The sequence below is a fragment of the Prionailurus viverrinus genome, chromosome B1 (genome assembly GCF_022837055.1).
Source record: "Prionailurus viverrinus isolate Anna chromosome B1, UM_Priviv_1.0, whole genome shotgun sequence".
NCBI classification, from domain to species: domain Eukaryota; kingdom Metazoa; phylum Chordata; class Mammalia; order Carnivora; family Felidae; genus Prionailurus; species Prionailurus viverrinus.
In genome coordinates, this window is record NC_062564.1 from 21,397,767 (window position 1) to 21,418,478 (window position 20,712).

At 36.0% G+C, this 20,712-nt stretch overlaps 1 protein-coding gene across 4 annotated transcripts in view; it reads right to left on the reverse strand.

Moving 5' to 3' along the window:
- Positions 1-205: 205 nt before the first annotated feature.
- MICU3 (mitochondrial calcium uptake family member 3) overlaps positions 206-20,712 on the reverse strand; it is a 113,295-nt gene continuing 92,788 nt past the window's right edge. For 2 of the 4 annotated variants that reach the window (XM_047856840.1, XM_047856839.1), the window contains 6 exons: positions 17,761-17,861; positions 17,121-17,292; positions 7,130-7,238; positions 4,909-5,066; positions 3,790-3,858; positions 206-2,088 (listed from right to left, as the gene is read on the reverse strand). In XM_047856840.1, the coding sequence (XP_047712796.1) occupies positions 3,790-3,858; positions 4,909-5,066; positions 7,130-7,238; positions 17,121-17,292; positions 17,761-17,861 (609 nt within the window). In that variant the 3' untranslated portion in view covers positions 206-2,088. Of the gene's footprint in view, positions 2,089-3,789; positions 3,859-4,908; positions 5,067-6,789; positions 6,913-7,129; positions 7,239-17,120; positions 17,293-17,760; positions 17,862-20,712 lie in introns of those variants that run through there. The other 2 variants (XR_007151695.1, XR_007151694.1) reach the window with 2 other exon arrangements.

Genomic DNA, 20,712 nt, shown 5'->3' on the forward strand with positions numbered 1-20,712 from the left:
CTGATAAAAAATAAAGCCTGCATATGTAGTGTGCCTTGGGAGAGTGACAGAATTATAAAGAATTTTAATGAGCTAATTCATTTTTAAATCTATACTGACAGAAGTGTTCTTTTTTTTTTTCAACGTTTATTTATTTTTGGGACAGAGAGAGACAGAGCATGAACAGGGGAGGGACAGAGAGAGAGGGAGACACAGAATCGGGAACAGGCTCCAGGCTCTGAGCCATCAGCCCAGAGCCTGACACGGGGCTCGAACTCACGGACCGCGAGATCGTGACCTGGCTGAAGTCGGACGCTTAACCGACTGCGCCATCCAGGCGCCCCCAGAAGTGTTCTAAATAGCAATTTCTCCATGTGTGCAAGATAATATTACTTTTAGTCAAAGATGAAAGTAAATTGCATGTCTTCAATTATTTTGGATAGCAAATAATTACTATTGAGAACGTTCAGTGTAAGGTAGAATAGACCTTGGACATGTTAAATGAGTGAGTTGGCATTTTCATTTAGTCAATCAACTGAGTCAACCTTCAAAGCAGGTGAAATTAAATGATTATACTGCATGGAATCTTCAAATCCATGAATCATATATATTTCTATATCAATGTAATAAATAATGCCAGATAAAGAATGTACAAAGTTTAACAAATATGTAGCCAATGCTAACCATAACATTTTCTTGGAAATAACAGTACTTTTATAAATAGGCGGATGCAGAACTACCAATTTCACATTTATAACTTACAAAAACAAAGTCTGTATTTCCTATTTTCATATGCAAAAGCAAGGTGATAGCTGGAGTGTGTGCAATTTACATTAAATACATCTTAGAAAAGAAGATAAATGAACTTACCTTCCACATACAATATATAAATATATTAACTTCGTTGTTCTATTTTTGTAGAGTATCCTTTTATAAACTATACGTTCTAACTGAACAAACTTCCATTAAATGCTATCAAATTATTTTCTCCATGTGAAAACCTAATTTTGTTTCTCTCTAGAAAGTTTTTCTTTTCTCTTTAAGTCTTTTGACTTAATGAATTTGAAATATCATTTTGAAAGAATTTACTTAAGTTATTCATTATGACCAGCTGTTTGGCATCACTTTTGCACGTGGTCCTTTTGCAAGAAACAAAATCTTAACTTCTACCAAATACAGACATCACTCGTGTACATGTTACATCCGCACCGTGCAACACTCCCGCACAGCACGTCACACGGCTGCAAGACATCACTGCGACTGGCGTTGCCGACACATGCCATCTGCTGTCAGGAGCAGCGGCATGCTAAAGGCGGTCACAACAAGGACAGCAGTTGCTGTAGCCACCACGGTTTCTACCATGAAGATGTGACTTTTTTGGAGAAAAAAAAAATCTGCATTTGAAATTGCTTTACCGCACACATAAAAGAGTATCAGACATTCTGATGACTTTGGCCAATAAACGAAAACTTTTAAAAACTTTTACATGATTCACACAGTATATGTAAAGTACTTTTAAAAATTAAAAGTACATTGTAAACCATCATATTATATTTATATAGTAGCTTAATTTCTATTTGTTTTTCAAAATTATTTTAATGTAATTAAAAACCTGGTAATAATGGGGATTCATCAACAATTCTAAGGGCCTAAGATAAATCTCAAGTAATACTCATTTTTCTGAAAATAAGTTCACAGTCTAAAACCAAAGAAAATATGTTGTTGCTATTAATTTTTAAGTGATCTAGATTCCAGGAGTCATATATTATTTTGAAATCAGGTAAATTTCTAATAAATAAAAAGTATTTAAAATACATTCTTACATAGTCATTGGAAGTATCTGTATACTTCTGAAAGGAATGAAAAAGTACAGAGTTCAGTAAATCAATGCAAAAGCTCAACTTGATAACACATAACATTTACAGTTAGTGAGAAGATGCATATTATCTGTCTTATGTTCAAGAAGTCAATCAAGAAAAACTGTATTTAGTGTTTCTTCTTTTCCTTCATTTCTACATGCTGTGATCTGAGACCTGCTTTTACTCTGAAATTTTTGCTTCTTGGATCATCATATAGATAATAATCCTTTAAACTTTGCTTTAGAAGTACCTAATGAGAAAAAATATTAGCAATATTTATTTACGATGAAACCAAAAGGTGATGACATTAATCAACTATTATTATGATAATAATGTGAAACAGTAAGGCACATAATAAAAACACTCGACAATATAAGATTCAAAGACTTAACATAAGACATTTCCTTTAACTTAAAATTTCAGTATTTTGCTAAGTAACTTGGCTAACCGAAAGGTCTAGAATAAAGGTAGTCGTTTTTATCTAGGGTTCCATGTACTACTTACTACACAGGATTAGTAGTGTCAGCGTGACTATTTTGGGTTGGTGGGGAACACTACCTACATGAACAAAGGGTACGGTCCTACTTGTTTTTTGTTTTAATGTTAGTGAAGTTTCTAAGGCAGTGGAAACTTCCTTAAAATAGAGAGGAGGGAGACCTGACTTCTTTTGCTAGCTCAACAGTTACCACTGTAAATAAATAAGCCTACTTGCCACTGAACATGTTAGAGCCAAAATGAGTTTCCCAAATGAGTTCCATAAAAAAAAAAGAAAGAAAGAAAGCTTCGAAAACTTTGTAAAATGGTGAACACTTGGTTTTCTCTTGGAAAGACACATAAATAGTGGCATATTAAGATCTGATAAGTTCTAAGGGGGAAGAAACCTACTGTATCATGTTAATTAGGATACTTCTCAAACTTAATTGATTGATTAAGTAGATTTTTGTTGTTGTTTTTTTAGAGTGATACACATTGATATCCTATGGAACCGCTTCGGGAAATATTGCTATAGACAAATACAAATGTTTCAGGCTTGAGGGAAACAGCGAGAATGTATATTGACAAGCATATATGAACGAACAAAACTGTTACTGATGAGACCTAACTAATAAGAAATCACAATAAACCAAAATTTTGTAGCTACAATAGCACGCTTTTAAAAGAAAAAAAGAAAAAGTAAACCTCTCATTCTGGAGATCAGCAACAAATAGGAGTTACTTCTTTGGGTCGACACAAACGGAACGAATCTCGGGCATCTTCCTCAACTACAGCACTCGATGGTGATGGTTAGTTAACAGTAAGTAACACGGCTATGCCATGAGACAGAATGAGGCTCAAATCCTAGCTGGCCACTTACCAGCAAGGTATCTTGGGCAAATTACTCACTATGTCTTTATTTTCTCTGCTGTCACATGGAGTATCTAGCCGTGAGGATTAAATGAGATACTACATGTACAAGAACACCTATTAGAGGACCAGACGCCTAAAATAATTCTAAAAAAGTCAGCTGCTATTATTACAGCAGATGTTTGGACATGGTCCTATAAAATAGTTAACTAATATTCCCTTAGACGCTAATGGTCCCAGATTATAAGAATCCTATTTGGATTCATATTGTATCTGCTCACATACAAAATTGCAGGCTTAACAGAAAATTTTTCATTCAAGACATCCAAGAGAATTCCAGTCAGATGAGTATTTATTCTAGTTCCTTTTTGGATCACAGTGTAATAGTTGCAAATTCATGCTTTGTCATAATGATTAATTCTTAAATTAAATTACTGGTCTAAAATGAAATCATTAGAAGTGTAATTCTTCAACTGAAATAATGGGCTAAAATACAAAATAAGTTCTAAGTCTATTTCTTTCAGCTATTTCCTAAGTGTCATAATAGAAAAATAAATTATGATTCTTTGTTTCTGAACAAATTTAGACAAACAGGGAAGCTACATACTTATCTGCTGTGAAGTTCCTTCTTTAGACAGGATTTGAAAGTGGGATACTTCTGAACTGTTTTATAACCCTGCGGAACAGAGGATTACCAGTATGTAAATGTACATAAAATATTATGGGGCCACAGGTATGCAATAAATAAATAAAGCAAAAATAAAAACATATAACATTTAAGAGATAAACACAGTATCAGAGATTTGTAGCATAGTTTATATTTTAATCTGCTTCTGCTACTCTAAAATTTTTGAGGAAAAATAAATGATTTTCAGTGTATGTCCTTTCAGGTATTTGTGACCTCAGTTGGAAGTGTTAACAGCTCACCACTAGGTGGCAGTTAAGTACACAGTATCTTTACCAATTTTAAAAAATCATCAAAAATCTTTAAAAACATTGTTTAAGATGAATCTCGATTTTTTTATATATAACTTTTTCTCTTTTTAGATGTACAATATTTAGGGGTATTCTTACCAAAGACAGAAGATTGAACATTCTGGCTGTTAATAGAAAATTTTTTTTTTTTTACCTTCCGTTTGTGGCACATCCACAAACATGTTAAATGTGCAAACACTTGTTGATTCATGCTGTATTTCATTACTTAAACCATGTTTCTGAGAAAAAAAATCACTACATTTCTAGTAATTTTCAGTAGAAGATGTTAACAGGAAAAAAATATTTCAACAGACAAAACAAAGGTGTTTAGTATATTTTCCATTTAAAAAGTACTGAATATGCAGTGACCAAAGAGCCTCAAATTGCCTAGTGGAAATCTGCATCGTACAAAATGCTATGTCTTTGTCTAGTACCAAGTCTGAACTGCCTGTGTGCAGACTGAATTAATCAAAAAATATTTCACATTTCTCCCCACAAACGGAGAGGAACATATTAACTGGATATGAAAGTAAGTTACTGAAATTCAAACTGATTTATATTTTCAAAAAGCATTAACTTTAATCATCTCAAAGTGTTTTTGAAAATAGGTATGACCTTATGTGTTTTCTTTTCAAATATGACATTTCATGTTTCTATCCTTAAAAATCTGTATAAATTGTTTCTGAAATGGAGATGAGTTTTTTCTTTCAGTTTTTAAAAAGGATATCAATAAGCTTCAAATTTATTTTACCCGGAATCCTCTATGGAGTCTGTCTTTCATAATTCCAATAAATTCTTTATAACTTAATTGATCATCTTTGTCAACGTCAAAAATCTTGAAGACTGTGTTCACTAAATGTGGTGAAAGTTTGAGGCCAGTAGCTACATAGACGGCACGCTTAAATTCATCTGGATAAATGTTACAGAAAAGGAGGAAATAGTTAATATTATTTTTATAATATGTGTTAACTACCAGAAAGGTTATAAAAGAAGTTTTTCTGACCATGGGTCATGACTTTATGTAGCACACGACTTTTCACTAATCATGCTATCTTTTAGGGAACAGAGAATTTATGTGGTTTGAATTAAAAAGGCCAAGCAGTAGCTGTATCTTGGGTTAATAATGCATTCATATTTGATGATGTTTGATGAACACCTACTATCAGTGATAGACGTACTAGAAATTAAGCTGAATAAGTTACCAAGAAACCTACAGTTCAGACAAATGACGAGACACCTGTCCAAATAACCATTACACAGGACCACACAAATATTAACAAAGTGTATGAGAACTTGGACATGAGTGACTACTTCTGTCTGTAGTGTGGAGTCGTAAGGAAAGGAAAGAGCAGAGCAGTGATTAGGAAAGGCTGCAATTTGTATGTGAGCTGAACCCTGAGGGATGGATGAATTCTGCTTGTGGAGATGAGGGAAATGGCAGAGGCGGGGACAAGAATGAACACAGGCGTGGGGGGAAAGAGCAGAGTCTCAGGCACACAGGGAGGGCAACAAGTGGTCTGGTCCGGACAGAGCCCAGGGGACACGCAGAAGCTGGAGAAGCTCTGCACAGGGACTCTGAGGTGAGGAGCCTGGACAGTCTTCAACAGGCAAGTGTGGGACGGAGGAGTTTACACAGCAGGCGTGTCGTAGAAGGGATCACGTCTTAGAGAGATCACTCTGTGAGCTGTCTAGGAAACATCAGAGAGGAAGGTGGATAATGGCAGGAATACCACAGGGTTGGCTACCGCAGTGGTCCTGCTGAGAGGTAAACACCTGAAAGTAAGTGCTAGCAGCAACAGCAAACAAAGAGAGACGGATTCTGAGCACCTGCCAGGGCACACATTTGATTGCTTTCGTTCCTAGTTCCATACAGTAAAAGAGCAACTTTCCATTCTGAACCAGGTAAGCAGATGCTGACTTTTTTTTTCCTCTCAAGGTTGACTAGTGGGTTCATCATGGCAGTAACTGCCGGTCTGTGAAAGCAGGGCTCCCAAAGTTTTGGTTTTCAAACACAAAAGTAGTTGAGCTGAGATGTCTTTTTTGAACATCTGCACTAGACAAGGGTGAAATAGGACAAATTTTCAGGTTTCTCTAACTCAGCGAGTACATGAATGAAGCTAGGTGAGGGATTCAGTATCTATGTTTTGGGGGGAGAGAGAATTTATGAGCATTTAGGGACTACAGTTTGGCTTCTCCCCAGAACTTGGTAATAGAAAAACAAGACTGTCCTCTGAGATTTAAACTTGGGAATTAGCACTTATTAGATTATGGCAGACACAGGTAGAATTACCTCAAAGACGTAAGTGGCAAGTCCTCATATGGCAAGAATAGTAAACAAAAGACACATTAGGGAAGGGAAACTGGTCCCAGCTACAGAATCTTAGAAAACGGACTAGACTCGTTAGTTTGTCTATAAGGAAAGAATGAAGCTGATCCTGAGGACGACAGCATTCTGAATTCTATGACAGTGTATTTCTTTGTAAATTAAGCAATATCAACATACAATTTTATATGTGATTCTTAAAACTTGATTAACATAAGTCCACAGCAAAGGGGGGGGGGGCTCTGTTGGCAAAATTCAGGCTTCTCGATCAGCAGGGACTGAGCAAAAGATTAGAAATACAAACATCACCCTGTGATGACGTTTGAGCGTGGCCAGTTGGCTCTTCCATAGGTGCACACGCACTCCTCAATGCTACCAGCGGCCATGAGGTTTCTTCCTCTTTGAATCTTTACAAGCATCATTAAGTCTTCTCTATAAGATGAAATGAAGGCCAATAATAAATTTAATGGAAAAATTTAGCATATTTCCCTAAACTCTGCTGGAAAACAGATTTCCCATCAAAGTATTTATCACTTTCAGGTGACTTGATGGCTAATATGAAATACTTTATTAATTTGTTATCAAAGCTCCTAGAAACAAGATAGGATCATTATTTTTTGCCTCTAAGTACTGAAAGACGATTACTTACCTTGCCCTATAGAACGACTTGCAAAGTTATACATATTCAAGGCTATTGCAAAGTCTTCTAAGTTGTTCAGAAACTGGAAAAATGACCTGAATTCATCAAATGTGATGCCCTATATTGGGAGAATACATGGAAATATATTTAGTATTGCCAAATTTATTAAAATAAGCATCTGTACTTACTAGACATAAATAGATTAGGCACTTGCCATATCTCATGTAGGTAAACATTTCCAGGGCACATTCTGAAGCCTCCTTCCTCAAATGGAATGTAAAATTCACTCAGATTTATTTCCACTGCATAGGGTTGCTACCATTAGCATGACAGGTGAAAATATTTTTAAAACGCTGTCATATCTGTACAAAGTTTCAAAAATGATACAATAAAAATGAATAAAACTTTTACAACCACTTTGGAGACCTCTTTGGTTGTTTCTTATAAAGGTAAACAAACAGCTACTATATAATCTAGCCATTCCATCCCTAGGTGTTTGCCTAGGAGAAACGAAAACACACGTCTCCACAAAGAGTTGCACACAAATATTCACAGCAGCCTTATTCATAATGTCCTAAAGCTGGAAATACCCCAGATGACAGGTGAATGCATACACAAGTAGTGGTCTAACAATACCAAAGGGCCCAGCTATGGCTTGGCAACATGGATGAAGCTCAAGTGAAAGAAGCCAGACACGAGACCCCACATGCGATATAATTTCAATATACGAAATTCTAGAACAGACAAGAGTTATGTAAAGTGACGGCAAGTAGATCAGTGGCTGCTGAGGGGCTGCGGAAGGGCAGGTGGACAGGGAAGGGGCACGACGCAACACTGCACTTTTTTCAGGTGACAGAAGTGTCCTAGGACTCTGGTTTCTAGTCTAGTATGAAAGAAACTTGGAAGCAGCCACTCTGTCCTAACAAGTAAAAAGCTGAATAAACAGAGGAAAAAAAACCTAACAAGCTTCAATTTTGAAAACTGTATTTTAGGCCTAAGTTTTTTAAACCCTAAGAGTAAGTATGATGATTAAGAAGAAAAACACGAGAGGAAAACCACCCCTAAAACACCAGTTTCTCCTGTACACGTATTCCTTAAATATAACTCAGCATTTGGCCATTAACGTCTGTAACAACGACAATGCGAAAATCAAAATGTTGAACAGGCCAGAGGCAGGGTACTTTCACTTGTTTCTGCCACGATAACTCTGCCAGGACAGCACGAGGAGGCCCCGTGAGTGCACGCTTACAGTTCTGGGCCCACAGAGAGGACTCCGGAACGTCATTTCCATAAACTGCAATGACTACCACTGCTACCAGCTCAACGCACCATGTATCTCAGATAACGTACATTTGGCCATGAAGAGCTACATTTAAATTATTATGTTCTCAGCAAAACTAATGTAATTGACAAAGTAAACAGAAAAAGGGCATAGGGCTAAGAGCTTAGGCTTAATAATTTCTCATCTTAACATACATGAAAAGGGAAAGGGAAACTAACAAGGCAGCATTGGAAAGGCAGGGAAAGAACCAGAAAAGTCTACTTTCATATAAGCCAATTACTGATTAAACGATTATCAGAATCATATTCATTATCTATTTTATTATCAAAATAATAATACCAATTTTTGGTATACATTATTTCCACTTCACCTGCAATGCTTTTTACCTGCAAGGAGAATTCTCACTGTCTTTTCTCTTCACTATTTTCTCTTCCTCTTTCCTTATATTCATTTATGGCCACTCCAACCCTGGATTTTGTTTTGTGACCTGATCCCAATTGCCATGTTTTCCAGGAAGGGCTGTTTGAATCAATTAGGGGGAGTGAGCCAGAAGGGGTTTGTCTTGATGTGGAGAGCTTGTTGCCAGGGAAACCGGTCACTGTTCTGGTTCTATATCAGTTTATGCTGTGGCCAGCTGCCACACCAATTTTTTAAGCAAAGTGTAAACAAAAATGTGAATTCTTTTAGGGAGTATAAGATTAAAAAGCAAATGGAGGTATGACAGAATACAATGTTCCCCATCTGAATCTTTAGATTTTTCAGAAGAGTGATGTCATGTTTCAGAAAGATAGGTCAGATTCAACACCATATAATTATTCTTCTGTGTAGATTAAATTCTTTGTGTTTGGAAATAGAGAATCATAAACTTGAAGAACAGGGAATTCATTTTGATAATTTAAAGCACTCCATTTTTAACAGCAGTGAGGGAATGATAGTGTCAGGAGGTAGAGTCATTTCTTCTTCCTCTCACCACCAAAATCACTTTTATAATGAACCATTTGGACTTGAAAGGAAAACGTCCTAACTGTGAGAAGTGGAATGAAAAGAAGTATCTTACATTGTAGCAAAAATAACATGATGATAATAACGGAAAAATTTAAAGCATCAAAAGGACATGAGCTGAGAATCAAGAAATAAACCCAAATACCTACGATAGAATGATTTTCAATATGAGTGCCAAGGCCATTTATTGTAGAAAGAACCTCTTTCTTTTTAACATCTTTTTAACAAATGGGGCTGGGACAACTGTTTATTTACACTAAAGGAAAGAAGTTGAACTCTTATTTCACTTCATAGACAAAAGTGAACTCAAAATGGGTCAAAGACCTAAATTTAATAGCTAAAATTATAAAAATCTTACAAAAAAACAGAAACAAAAACTTCATAACTTTGGAACTGACAATGGTTTCTTCCTCTTGTTTTTGTTTTTTTTTGTTTTTTTTTTGTTTTTTACATCAATATATTCTTTATTTTCAAAGAGGAAGAGCTGTTGTATTTTCTTCCTGGTAATAGTTTCTTAATATGACACCCAAAGTATGAGCAACAAAAGGAAAAAAGACAAATGAGACGTTGTCAAAAGTAAACATTTTTTGTGCATTAAAGGATACTATCAAGGAAAGTAAAAAGACAACACACAAAATGGGAGAAAATACTGGCAAATCACGTATCTGACAGGATTCTAGTATCCAGAACATATAAAGAACTCTTAAAAATCAATAACATAAATGGGAATGCAAGCTGGTGCAGCCACTCTGGAAAACAGTATGGAGGTTCCTCAAAAAATTAAAAATAGAACTATCCTATGACCCAGCAATTGCACTGCTAGGCATTTATCCACGGGATACAGGTGTGCTGTTTCAAAGGGACACATGTACCCTCATGTTTATAGCAGCACTATCAACAATAGCTAACGTATGGAAAGAGCCCAAATGTCTATTGATGGATGAATGGACAAAGAAGATGTGGTATATATACACAATGGAGTATTACTCGGCAATCATATAGAATGAAATCTTGCCATTTGCAACTACGTGGATGGAACTGGAGGGTATTATGCTAAGCGAAATTAGTCAGTCAGAGAAAGACAAATATCAAATGACTTCACTCATATGAGGACTTTAAGCGACAAAACAGATGAACACAAGGGAAGGGAAACAAAAATAATATAAAAACAGGGACAAAACAGAAGAGATTCATAAATATGGAGAACAAACTGAGGGTTACTGGAGGGGTTGTGCTAGGGGGGATGGGCTAAATGGGTAAGAGGCACTAAGGAATCTACTCCTGAAATCATTGTTGCACGAGATGCTAACTAATTTGGATGTAAATTTAAAAAATGAAGAAAATAAAAAATAAAAGTAAAAAAAATCAGTAACATAAAGACAACACGATTAAAAAATAGGCAAAAAGACTTGAATAGATATTTTTCCAAAGAAGATAGACAAATGGCCAACAAACACAGGAAAAGATGCTCAACATCATTATTCACTGGGGAAATGCATACTGAAACACAATGATACCACTGCACATCCACTAGGATAGCTAAAATTAAAAAGGCAAGCAATAACAAGTGTTACTGTGGAGAAAAATGTAGAAACATTAGAAACTTCAGACATTATTAATGAGATTATAAGATGCTGTGGCTACTGTGGAAAACAGTTTGGTAGTTCCTTAAAATGTTAAAAATTAAGGATGCCATGTGACCCAGCTATTTACCCTGAAGTATGTATCTAATTCTCTGACAGTTCAAAACACATGTCCACATGAAAAAATCGTATACGAATATTCATAACAGCATTATTTGAATAGTCAAACTGGAAACAACTCAGAAACAATTCACCAACTGACAAACAGAGGAAATGTGATATATCTATATAATAAAGTAGTATTTGGCAATAAAAAGGAATGAAGCGCCATTATTTGCTAAAATATGGATGAACTTTGAAAAAGTTATGCTAAGTTAAAGAAGCCAGACATAATGGATTACAAATTATATGACTGTACTTTTGTGAATATCCATTATAGATAAATTCATAGAAACAAAACAGATTAGTGGTTGCCATGGGCTAGGGGGAGGTAAACTGAGGAGTGACTGCTTAATGGGTTATGGGGTTTCTGTTTAAGATGATGAAAAAGTTCTGGAACTAGTATTAATGATGATTGTATAACATTGTGAACAGAATGCCTCCAAATTTTACTCTTTAAAATAGTTAAAAGGGAGAAACGGTAAATTTTATGTTATGTGTCTTTTATAATAAAAATTTACATATACTATTGAAATGTGTCATTCAGGATGTGAACAAGCATGTGTAAGTCCATTTGGATGGAACTGTGGCAAGGCCTCAGTGAACAAAACCGAGAGAATTGATAAGACATAATTCAATCAAGAGACAAACTAGAAAATGCTGTAGATCTCAAGCTGCAGTGTGATTACACTGGTTGTACCGGCAGATACCATGCTCTATGTGCAGCCATGATGGAGCTCCCAGTGTGTGCACCTGTTTATCTTTGGTTGAGGTACATAAGCGTGAAATAATTATTAGAAGACTAGGAACGAGACTGGGGGGAGTCATGCCATGGAAAATGGCAGGGTAGGGTGCTTAAAAAGTTGGTCCCTCCAGCCATTAGTTGGGAAAGACTGTCAGGATTAACTTTTTTCAAACTCTGGAATCTAATCCATAGTTTATAGCAAGGAGGGGACTGGTTAATGAAGAGAAGGGTAGCTGGAATTCAGGGAGAGAGCACTGTGGTGTTTCTGTCCACTGAACTACCATTTTTATCTTTTGGTGCTGTGGGAGAGTGCTGATGTTCCCGGCGTGGCTTCCTGGTGCCAGAGGGCTACTATGGTATGTGATTATTAAATGTTGTGTTATTTAATATAAAATGTATTGGTAATTAAAATGTTGTTATTAAAATGTTACCACATGTGATTTGACCTGTATGGTGGTTCTCTGAGGGACTAGTGAAGAGGCTGACTTTTGTTCTGCCCCTCCCTCCTGGGCTTTCCTGGGGACAGTGACAGCTATCAAAAGATTTAAAGACATGCACACTCTGTGCCTGCCTGACACAAGGGGTGACAGATGGGACAGGTGGCAGACAGAATCCAAAAACTTGACAAAGGGAAGGCTGAGGAGAATGGTATTAGAATAGGGGCTAACAGGGACACTGTAGATACCTGGGAAATTAAACGTAACCAGGAACTGCCACATGCTTTGAAGATACCTATGGATGTTAAGTTACCACCTCTTGCAGATCTGTGGGCTTTGTGGAGGCAGGAGATGAAGGCAAAGGAAGAGGCTTCGGTAGCCTGGGTCAGTGCAGGAGGAATGCTCCAGCTCAGAGCTGAGTTGCAAAGAGAACACTCTAGGTTTTTCTTCCTGGCTCTGGGATGTAAGGATCTCTGTCAGTTCTCTGCTAATCACTTAGATAACAGAACAGTCTTCAGTGACTATACATGACAAGAAATGCACTTTCCCCCATTTATTTAGTGACTTCGCCAAGCTATTTTGCATATACAGCTGTAGGGGAGAGTTTGGTTTTTCAGAGTTAACACAGTATAATATTCAAAATGGTTAGGTTTTAGCAAAAAATTACAATGCATACAAAGAATTAGGAAAATATGGCCTATTCATCAGGAAAATACATCAACAGAAACCATCCCTGAAGAAGTCCAATCATTGGACTAAATAGACAAAGACTCTGAATCAACTAAAATACACTCAAAAGAGCTAAAGGAAACGATGGATAAAGAACTAAAGGAAATCAGGAAAACTACCTATGAACAAATTGAGAATATCAAGATAGAAATTGTAAAAAGGAACCAAATAAAAATTCTGGAGCTGAAAAGTACTATAACTGAAAACACAAAGTTGAGTAGGTATTCAGCAATAGATTTAAATACGCAAAATAGAGAATCTGCAAACTTGAAGATAGAATAGTTAAAAGTATTCAGTCTGAGGAACAGAAAGAAAAAAAAATGAGGAAAATTAACAGAACCTAAGGAACCTGGGGACACCATCAAGTGTACCAATACCCAAATTATGGGACTTCCAGAAATAAAAGGGGAGAAGACAGCAGAAAGAATAGTTTTACAAATAATGATTGAAAACCTCAAAAATTTGATGTAAGACCTAAGTCTACACGTTCAAGAAGTTTTATGAACTTGAAGCAGGAAGAACTGAAAAGATCCATACCAAGACACATACTCAAACTGTCAAAAGACAAAGGCCATCTTGAAAGCAGCAGGAGAGAAGTGATTCTTCATAGAGAAGGGATCCTCAATAAGACTAACAGCTGATTTCTCATCAGAAACCATGAGGCCAAAAATAAGTAGGACAGTTCAAGTGCTAAAAGAAAAACATCCAACCATTCTGTATGTGGCAGAATTCTGTATGTGGCAGAGCTATCCCTCAGAAATGATTAAGATGTTCTCAGGTAAACAACATGTGGCAAAACTATCCTTGAAAAATGAAGGAAGTAAGACATTCTCAGATAAAACTCAAGGGGGTTCGTTACTAGCAGATCTATCCTACAAGAAATGCAAAAGGGAGTCACTGAGGCTGAAAAGAAAGGAAACCAGAATCTAACTCAAAGCTATATGAAGAAATAAAGAATTCTATTTAGGGTGAAGGTAATGGTAATTACATAGATACTGCTTCATACTCGCTGGGATGGCTAGAACTAAAAATTTATATATATGTGTATATATATATATATATATATATAAATGTCTATGGACAAATGAATGGATAAACAAACAGTACACATACAATGGAGCATAATTCAGCCATAACAAGGAATGGAGTACTGATACAAGTTACTACATGCGTGAACCTCAAAAATATGATGAAAGAAGCCAAACATGTAAGGTCACGTATTGCATGATTCTATTTATATGAAATAGTCACAATAAGTAAATCCACTGAGACAGGAAATTGACAATGATTACTAAAGGCTGGAGAGGAATGACATAATTTGGAGGTCTATACACTAATGACTACACCCCTAAATGCTAGAGTCACATATCCAATTGCCTACATAACTTCTTCATTGAGATATCTCATAGGAATTTCAAACTTAAAGTGTCCAAAATGAAACCATTAATTCTTTCCTAAAACCCCAAACTTGAAGTCTTGCTTAGCTCAGTAAATGGTACCGCTGTTTCACAATGTGTTTCAGGCCAAAACCCTAGGAATTCTTGATTCTTCTTTTTCCTTCACATTGAAATCTAATCCAGCAGCAAGTTCTATCAGCTCTCCTCTTTAAATGATCCAATTTCTCACCACCTTTCCCTACATTCACCCTGGTCCATGCCATGCTCATCTCTTACCTGCACTCCTATAACAATATCCTAACTTGCCTCTTCCTTTCAAAGCTGGGCCAGCTGAAGTGTACTCTGAATATACCAGCCATGATGATCTTTTGAAGGAGGAATCAGATCATATGTGGCCCATGAGTCACATCATATTTAGGTGTCACAGCAGACAGTGAATGCATGCTGAATAAATACTTGACGGATGAATGCACACAGGCCTATGTTCTAAAGCAAGGCTACCAAACTTTTCCTAGAGTAGACCAGAGGGGAAGTATTTTTATTTGTTTAGGAAATATAGTCTTTGCTGCAACTACTCAACTCTACTATTAGGGCGCAAAAGCATTCACAGACGATACATTCAAAGAATGAGTGTGGCTATGTTCCAATAAAATGTTATTTCTGAAAACAGAGGAGGTAGGTAGTTTGCTGACTCCTGTTTCAAATTTTAATAATGTAGTAGTGTCCCATCACTCTTACAATCACCACTAGAATAAAACCTAAATTCCTCGAAGACCTAACCCATCTCAGTCTCTCCATCTCCTACTACTTTCCTATGCCCTTACTTTACCCTATTTTGCAATTTCTCAAATAAACTCAGCTTCTTCTGTGCCCACACCTTTGGTATTTGCTGTTTCCTCTGCCTCTTTGCATAGGTCATTCCTCAGTCTTTCCTCAAAAGCTACCTCTTCAAAAAAACCTTTCCCCAACAGTCCATCTCCTTTTCCAGTCCTCATGACTTTTGTTTAACATCTATCATTATCTGGAAATAAATCATTTATTTATTTTTTGTTTACTTGTTTATTGTGTCTCTCCACTAAGAGGTATTTCCGTGAGAAGGATTTTGCTGATCTTGTCACTTTATCTACAGTAGCTAGAATATTGGGTTGATGCCCAACATCTGCTAGATACATGGATGAAAATTAAAGCATTTTAGAAATGTCAAGTGCTATCCAAGTAGCAGTACCTGTTATTCTTTTGGAAGTAAATGGATGAGAAATGAGAGGAAGGGAAAGATGTAAGTAGGGTGTGGTAGGAGTATCACTGGCTTACAGTCTTGGGTTTGATTCCCTGAACAAGTGTCTAAGGATCTGAGAAGACTCGGCTTCACTTTTTCTAAAAGAAAAAAATGTCAATATCTGGAAGTCTGTTCTAAGGATTGATGACGTAATATCAAACCAAACAAACATCAGGAGAATTGATGCTGGTTCATTTGCCAAATTTTCTTTCTTTCTTTTTTTTTTTTTTTAACTGTAATGATTTGTAAAACTAAGATACTTCTATCAATTATAAGTTTTCAGAAACTGAATTTAGCCTAAAGGAAAACTTTTTATTTTCAGATAATTTTTTGATGTATAAGTTGCAAAAACAGTATCAGCGTTCCCATACACTCTTTACCCTGGAACTGAACTTTTTGAGTTACAGATTGCTGTTTCCATTTGGTAAAAGACAAAAGCAGATTCATTAAAGCTCTAAATATTCTAGCAGCTTGACAAAGTAGTACAATTTCCGATATTTATTTTTAGGGATCTGGGTATCAATTGGAAAACATTCAGTTTATCATACAAAACAGATAAAAGTCCTCTAAGAGATTATGTAAACTAATGGCCAAATGCATCAAGCCTTTTTTTCTCATTCCATAGGAGACCTGGAGAATTGTTAGCACTGTCACAGTGTAGCCACTTTAAACAAAGTCAAACTATTTGCAAGTTTTTCTTGGATAGATTAACTTGATCCTTCTATAAACACAAATAGAAGGCAATATATCCAAAACATCTCATGCTTGAAGGGGTACTTGTAACACCAGTTCCATTTGGTTGCAATGATGCATTCAAATACCACTAGATAATGCGACTGCTCAGAATTGCTGACAACACATTTGCTGCTAAACAAATAGACAATCAGTTGTCCCAGGTTCTTAACCATTCGTGCCATCCAAACTCTTTGAAAACCTCACTTCACTTCCTGATAAGATCCCTCACTCATCAAAGGCTGTCTTCAAATGACCTTTTTTAAAGGATATTATGGAATTAAGTGTTACTGAAATGATGTCGATATAAACTATTTTATATGAGGTGATGTTGATGTGGTAGTCAAAGCATATGGCTCAGTAGAATTCTCTTCAAAAATGATATTCATAATTTGAATTACACAACTGCTAATAATCTTAAAGGTTTTCAGCATTTCTAAGAAAGACATGGATATTGACCCAGAATTTTACATTAATCAAATTTTGAAAATTAGCCAGAGCACTTAGGACACTGAGGAAAAAAGAATGAAATATATCCGAAATATCTATTAATCCATAGCAGAGAAAAAGAATTAAGAAAAGGACAATATATTTTATAAACCTATATAATTACAAGATAGTATCATATGTAACAAAATAGATATGGGTGATTAGATACCTTTTCTTCAGGTATACTGTAACGCACATTTTCCAAAAATACTGATGTATTTTCCACATTTGTATATCGTAAAAGAATATGAGCAAAATCTTCTTCACTGATAGTGTTCATCCCATTAGAGTAGGAAAGGAATTCTATTTCTAGAACTTCTGTTTGTAGGTTATCCATGAATCTATGACAAAATATATAAAGAATGAATACGATAAATGAAGAGTGATGGTGGGGGCTTTGGCTTCCCCATCTGTGAAATGGGGATAACACGAAGACCTCGCAGGGGAGCAATGAGACTTTCGAGAGTTACTGTGCAGTGCCAGGCGATTACTACATTGACACCATATCCATGTTTACTAATGTGGTTCACTGAGACTAAGGAGTTGGGGAGATACCTTCTCAGGAATATACAGGACATAATCAATCCAGATATCCAGGCATTTCTTATCATTCAGCAACTTCCTATTACACTTACCAAGATAACCACTAGTATGCTGGTACTGATGGAAGTGCATATTTGTTATAGAGATATATTCAGTTAAGACGAAAGCAGCCAAGAGGTGAGTATTTCTGCACCAGATCGTTCCTAGAGACCTGTCTGACTTCAGCATGTTAACATTTTTCAATACAAATATAAAGGTAAGCTCACCTATAAAAATCTTCAAAGTTGAGCTCAGCTTTTCCTTTCTTTCCAAAAAAGTGCACAAGAAGTGTAGTATCTGTTACCAAACTTGTAATGTCATCAGCACGCTTAAAAAAATCACAATTTAAAGGTTAGCTGCAATAAACAGAGTAGGGATACCCAACATCCCTCAAAGCATCTTATCACCATATAAATACCAAGAACATACAAACATTAACATTAGAATGAAAAGCATAAGGGTGCATTAATAAATGCCATTATAGGCAAAATGAAGTTCAATATTTGAAAACAGAAATATGACTGAAATTGATCTTTATCCTCAAAAAATTTTAAAGATTAGATTATATTTTAAGGAGTTTTCAAACTCAAAGTATACATATAGGTTATCTGTATTTTAAATTATCTAAGATAGCTGAAATCCTTTACTAATCACCTAAATGTTTTCTCACTATATAAGTCACTTAGTTTGGATTTTCCTAATCAACCCAAAAAATCAATGTTTCTTAAGGATGTCAAAGGAGGTAAATTCTTCAGATGTACGAAACATGGGGCTGACAAAAGAACTGTCAGAAGCTTCACAAAATAGATTCCTTTAAGCATCACATTTTCCTTTTGTATTCCACATTTATGATACTTTAAATTGAAGATACTATATTTTGAAACTATTACTTTGGAAATTACACCATCTATAATTTTGTTTAAAAGTCTTACATTATTTTTTGAATGGATAAGAAATTCATTCCAGAGGACTTTTTCCTGCAATTTCCAACAAGCGTGTTCTTAAAGTCACATAATTCTAGTCCTTATAAAGTTTACTGGCCTATGAAAACAGTCCTTTCCTTTAATGAAGCGATATCAATTTTCCTTTTTCTCCCCCTCTCTCCCCTTTGACTCTTTTTTCTTCCTTCTCTTCTCTCCTTCCTTCCTCACTTGGCCAATAACTCATACCTATCTTATAAACTCAGGTATAAAAATTAAAATTCAAATGACCGTAACTCTCCCATATATTATCCTGGAAAATGTAAGAAAAATAAGAGGTCAAATAAGAACTACTATTTTATGTATTAAAAAAACACAGTCATAAATATCCATCTAAAAGTACATATCTGAAATATTACTTCTTGGTGAGAATTCTGTCGGCATTTAATAGAAAACAGAAGAAATAGCATATACTTCTCTACAAAGGAGTAAGTTGTGATCTGTGTTCCCTGACAAAATGTCTCATCTTACCCATCTTCCACACATTAACTTTTGGTAATCCTTTGATTCTTTATAGTTCTCTTCCCAATCTTTCATGAAGACAGCAATTTTATCCTTCATAATATTTGTTGGATCTTTATTCCCTTCTCCCTAGACCAACTATTATTAACTACTAATGACTAGTTCAATGTTATAGAGACTACATCTCGTGATTTATCTTTTCCCTCCCACACGCCTTCTTTTAATCCCTGTTTTTCTAAAGTGGTCTCTTTGCTACGGTGATTACTCAGGTCTTTCTTAAAAACTCCAACATGTAAGGTATCTTCCACTTTAAATGATCTCAGATTGGTGAAATTCTTTAGTAAGACTACAGGTCTTATTTATATTTATTTAGCTTGGATTTTCCTAGGTAATCCCTAGCATATAACCTCCTTTAACTGGTTTGAAAGATCTCTACTGCTTCTTAGTTTGCTGACAACTCCCAGGATTTTCAGGAGTTGGAATAACTTAGAAGTTTCCTGTAATATATCCAACTTCTTTGAAGATCTGATCGCCAGGGAGAAAACACCACAGCCTGGAAGCCAGGTGTCCCATACTATCTTTTAAATATACCTTATTGAACAAGCAGATGATGGATGTTGAGGAATATGAGTGCTGCCAGCCTTTCAGAACTCCCTACTGATAGCAGACAAGTATAATTTTCAGTAGCGCTCAAAAGGCACTATTACTTCCACCAGTGGCTTTAGGTGGAGGAGGCAGACTGCCATACGGGCAGGATTTAAAATCAGAAGATCTGAGTTTATGGATCTTTTGACCTTTAGCTTCCTTATCTATACAAGAGGCACAAACCTACCTATGACAATGAATGTGAGGATAAAATTAGGGTATGAATGAGAGTCAAGTATACAAGTGTTATTATTGGCAGTCATAAGCTGCTCTGGTGTAAAGCATTAAGACCGCTGGGAAAAAAGAGATTTCTCATGTTAATTATAAACATTCTTTTGTGATTGTGTATCATCAAGTCTAATCCATCATTATGCATGGAACAGCTTAAGGAAGCAGGGGGAGGAAATATTTGAGAAGGCATGACTAAATGGAGCATCAAGTGGAAGCTCTATCCAATCAGAAGTCAGCATGAAGAACGGGGGGTGGGTGGGTATCCATCTAGAAGCTAGAGGAAGGGAATGTGGGGGAGGTATAAAGTGGGTAAAAAGAGGGGCCATGGTGTTCTAGAAAAAGCTGCTTACTTCACAAATAAGCAGTGGTGTGGCGAGCACATAAGACGGTGAGCTCAAGTGTTAGATTTCTGGTTTCGGATCCTGAATTTTAACCGCTTAGTTAGGTGACCTTGGGAAGTTAACCTCTCTGAGGACATTATTACCCTCAGGAATAATAGTACCTACCTTGAAGTGTTGTGAGGCTCAGGTAACACATGTAAATCATTTAGCACTATAACTGGCATACCGTAAATGCTCAACAAATGTTGGCTATTGTTTATTTTTGCCAAATCAATATATTTCAAGAAGTTGAAAAAGGACTAGACGAGACAGCAAAGATGATAATGTTGAAGCTTAATGCAAAAAAAGTTTTACATGGTGCACTCTTACTTCTTTTGTTAACTGAAACTGCCCATATATATTATATAGACCTGAAAAAAAAGCCTTCAAATGAGAACACCAAAAGTTAGTGAACTCCGATAACACCCTCATGAAATGTTTTCCTTTAGTGCTGTGATGTCCTCTACCTCAAGACCTGACA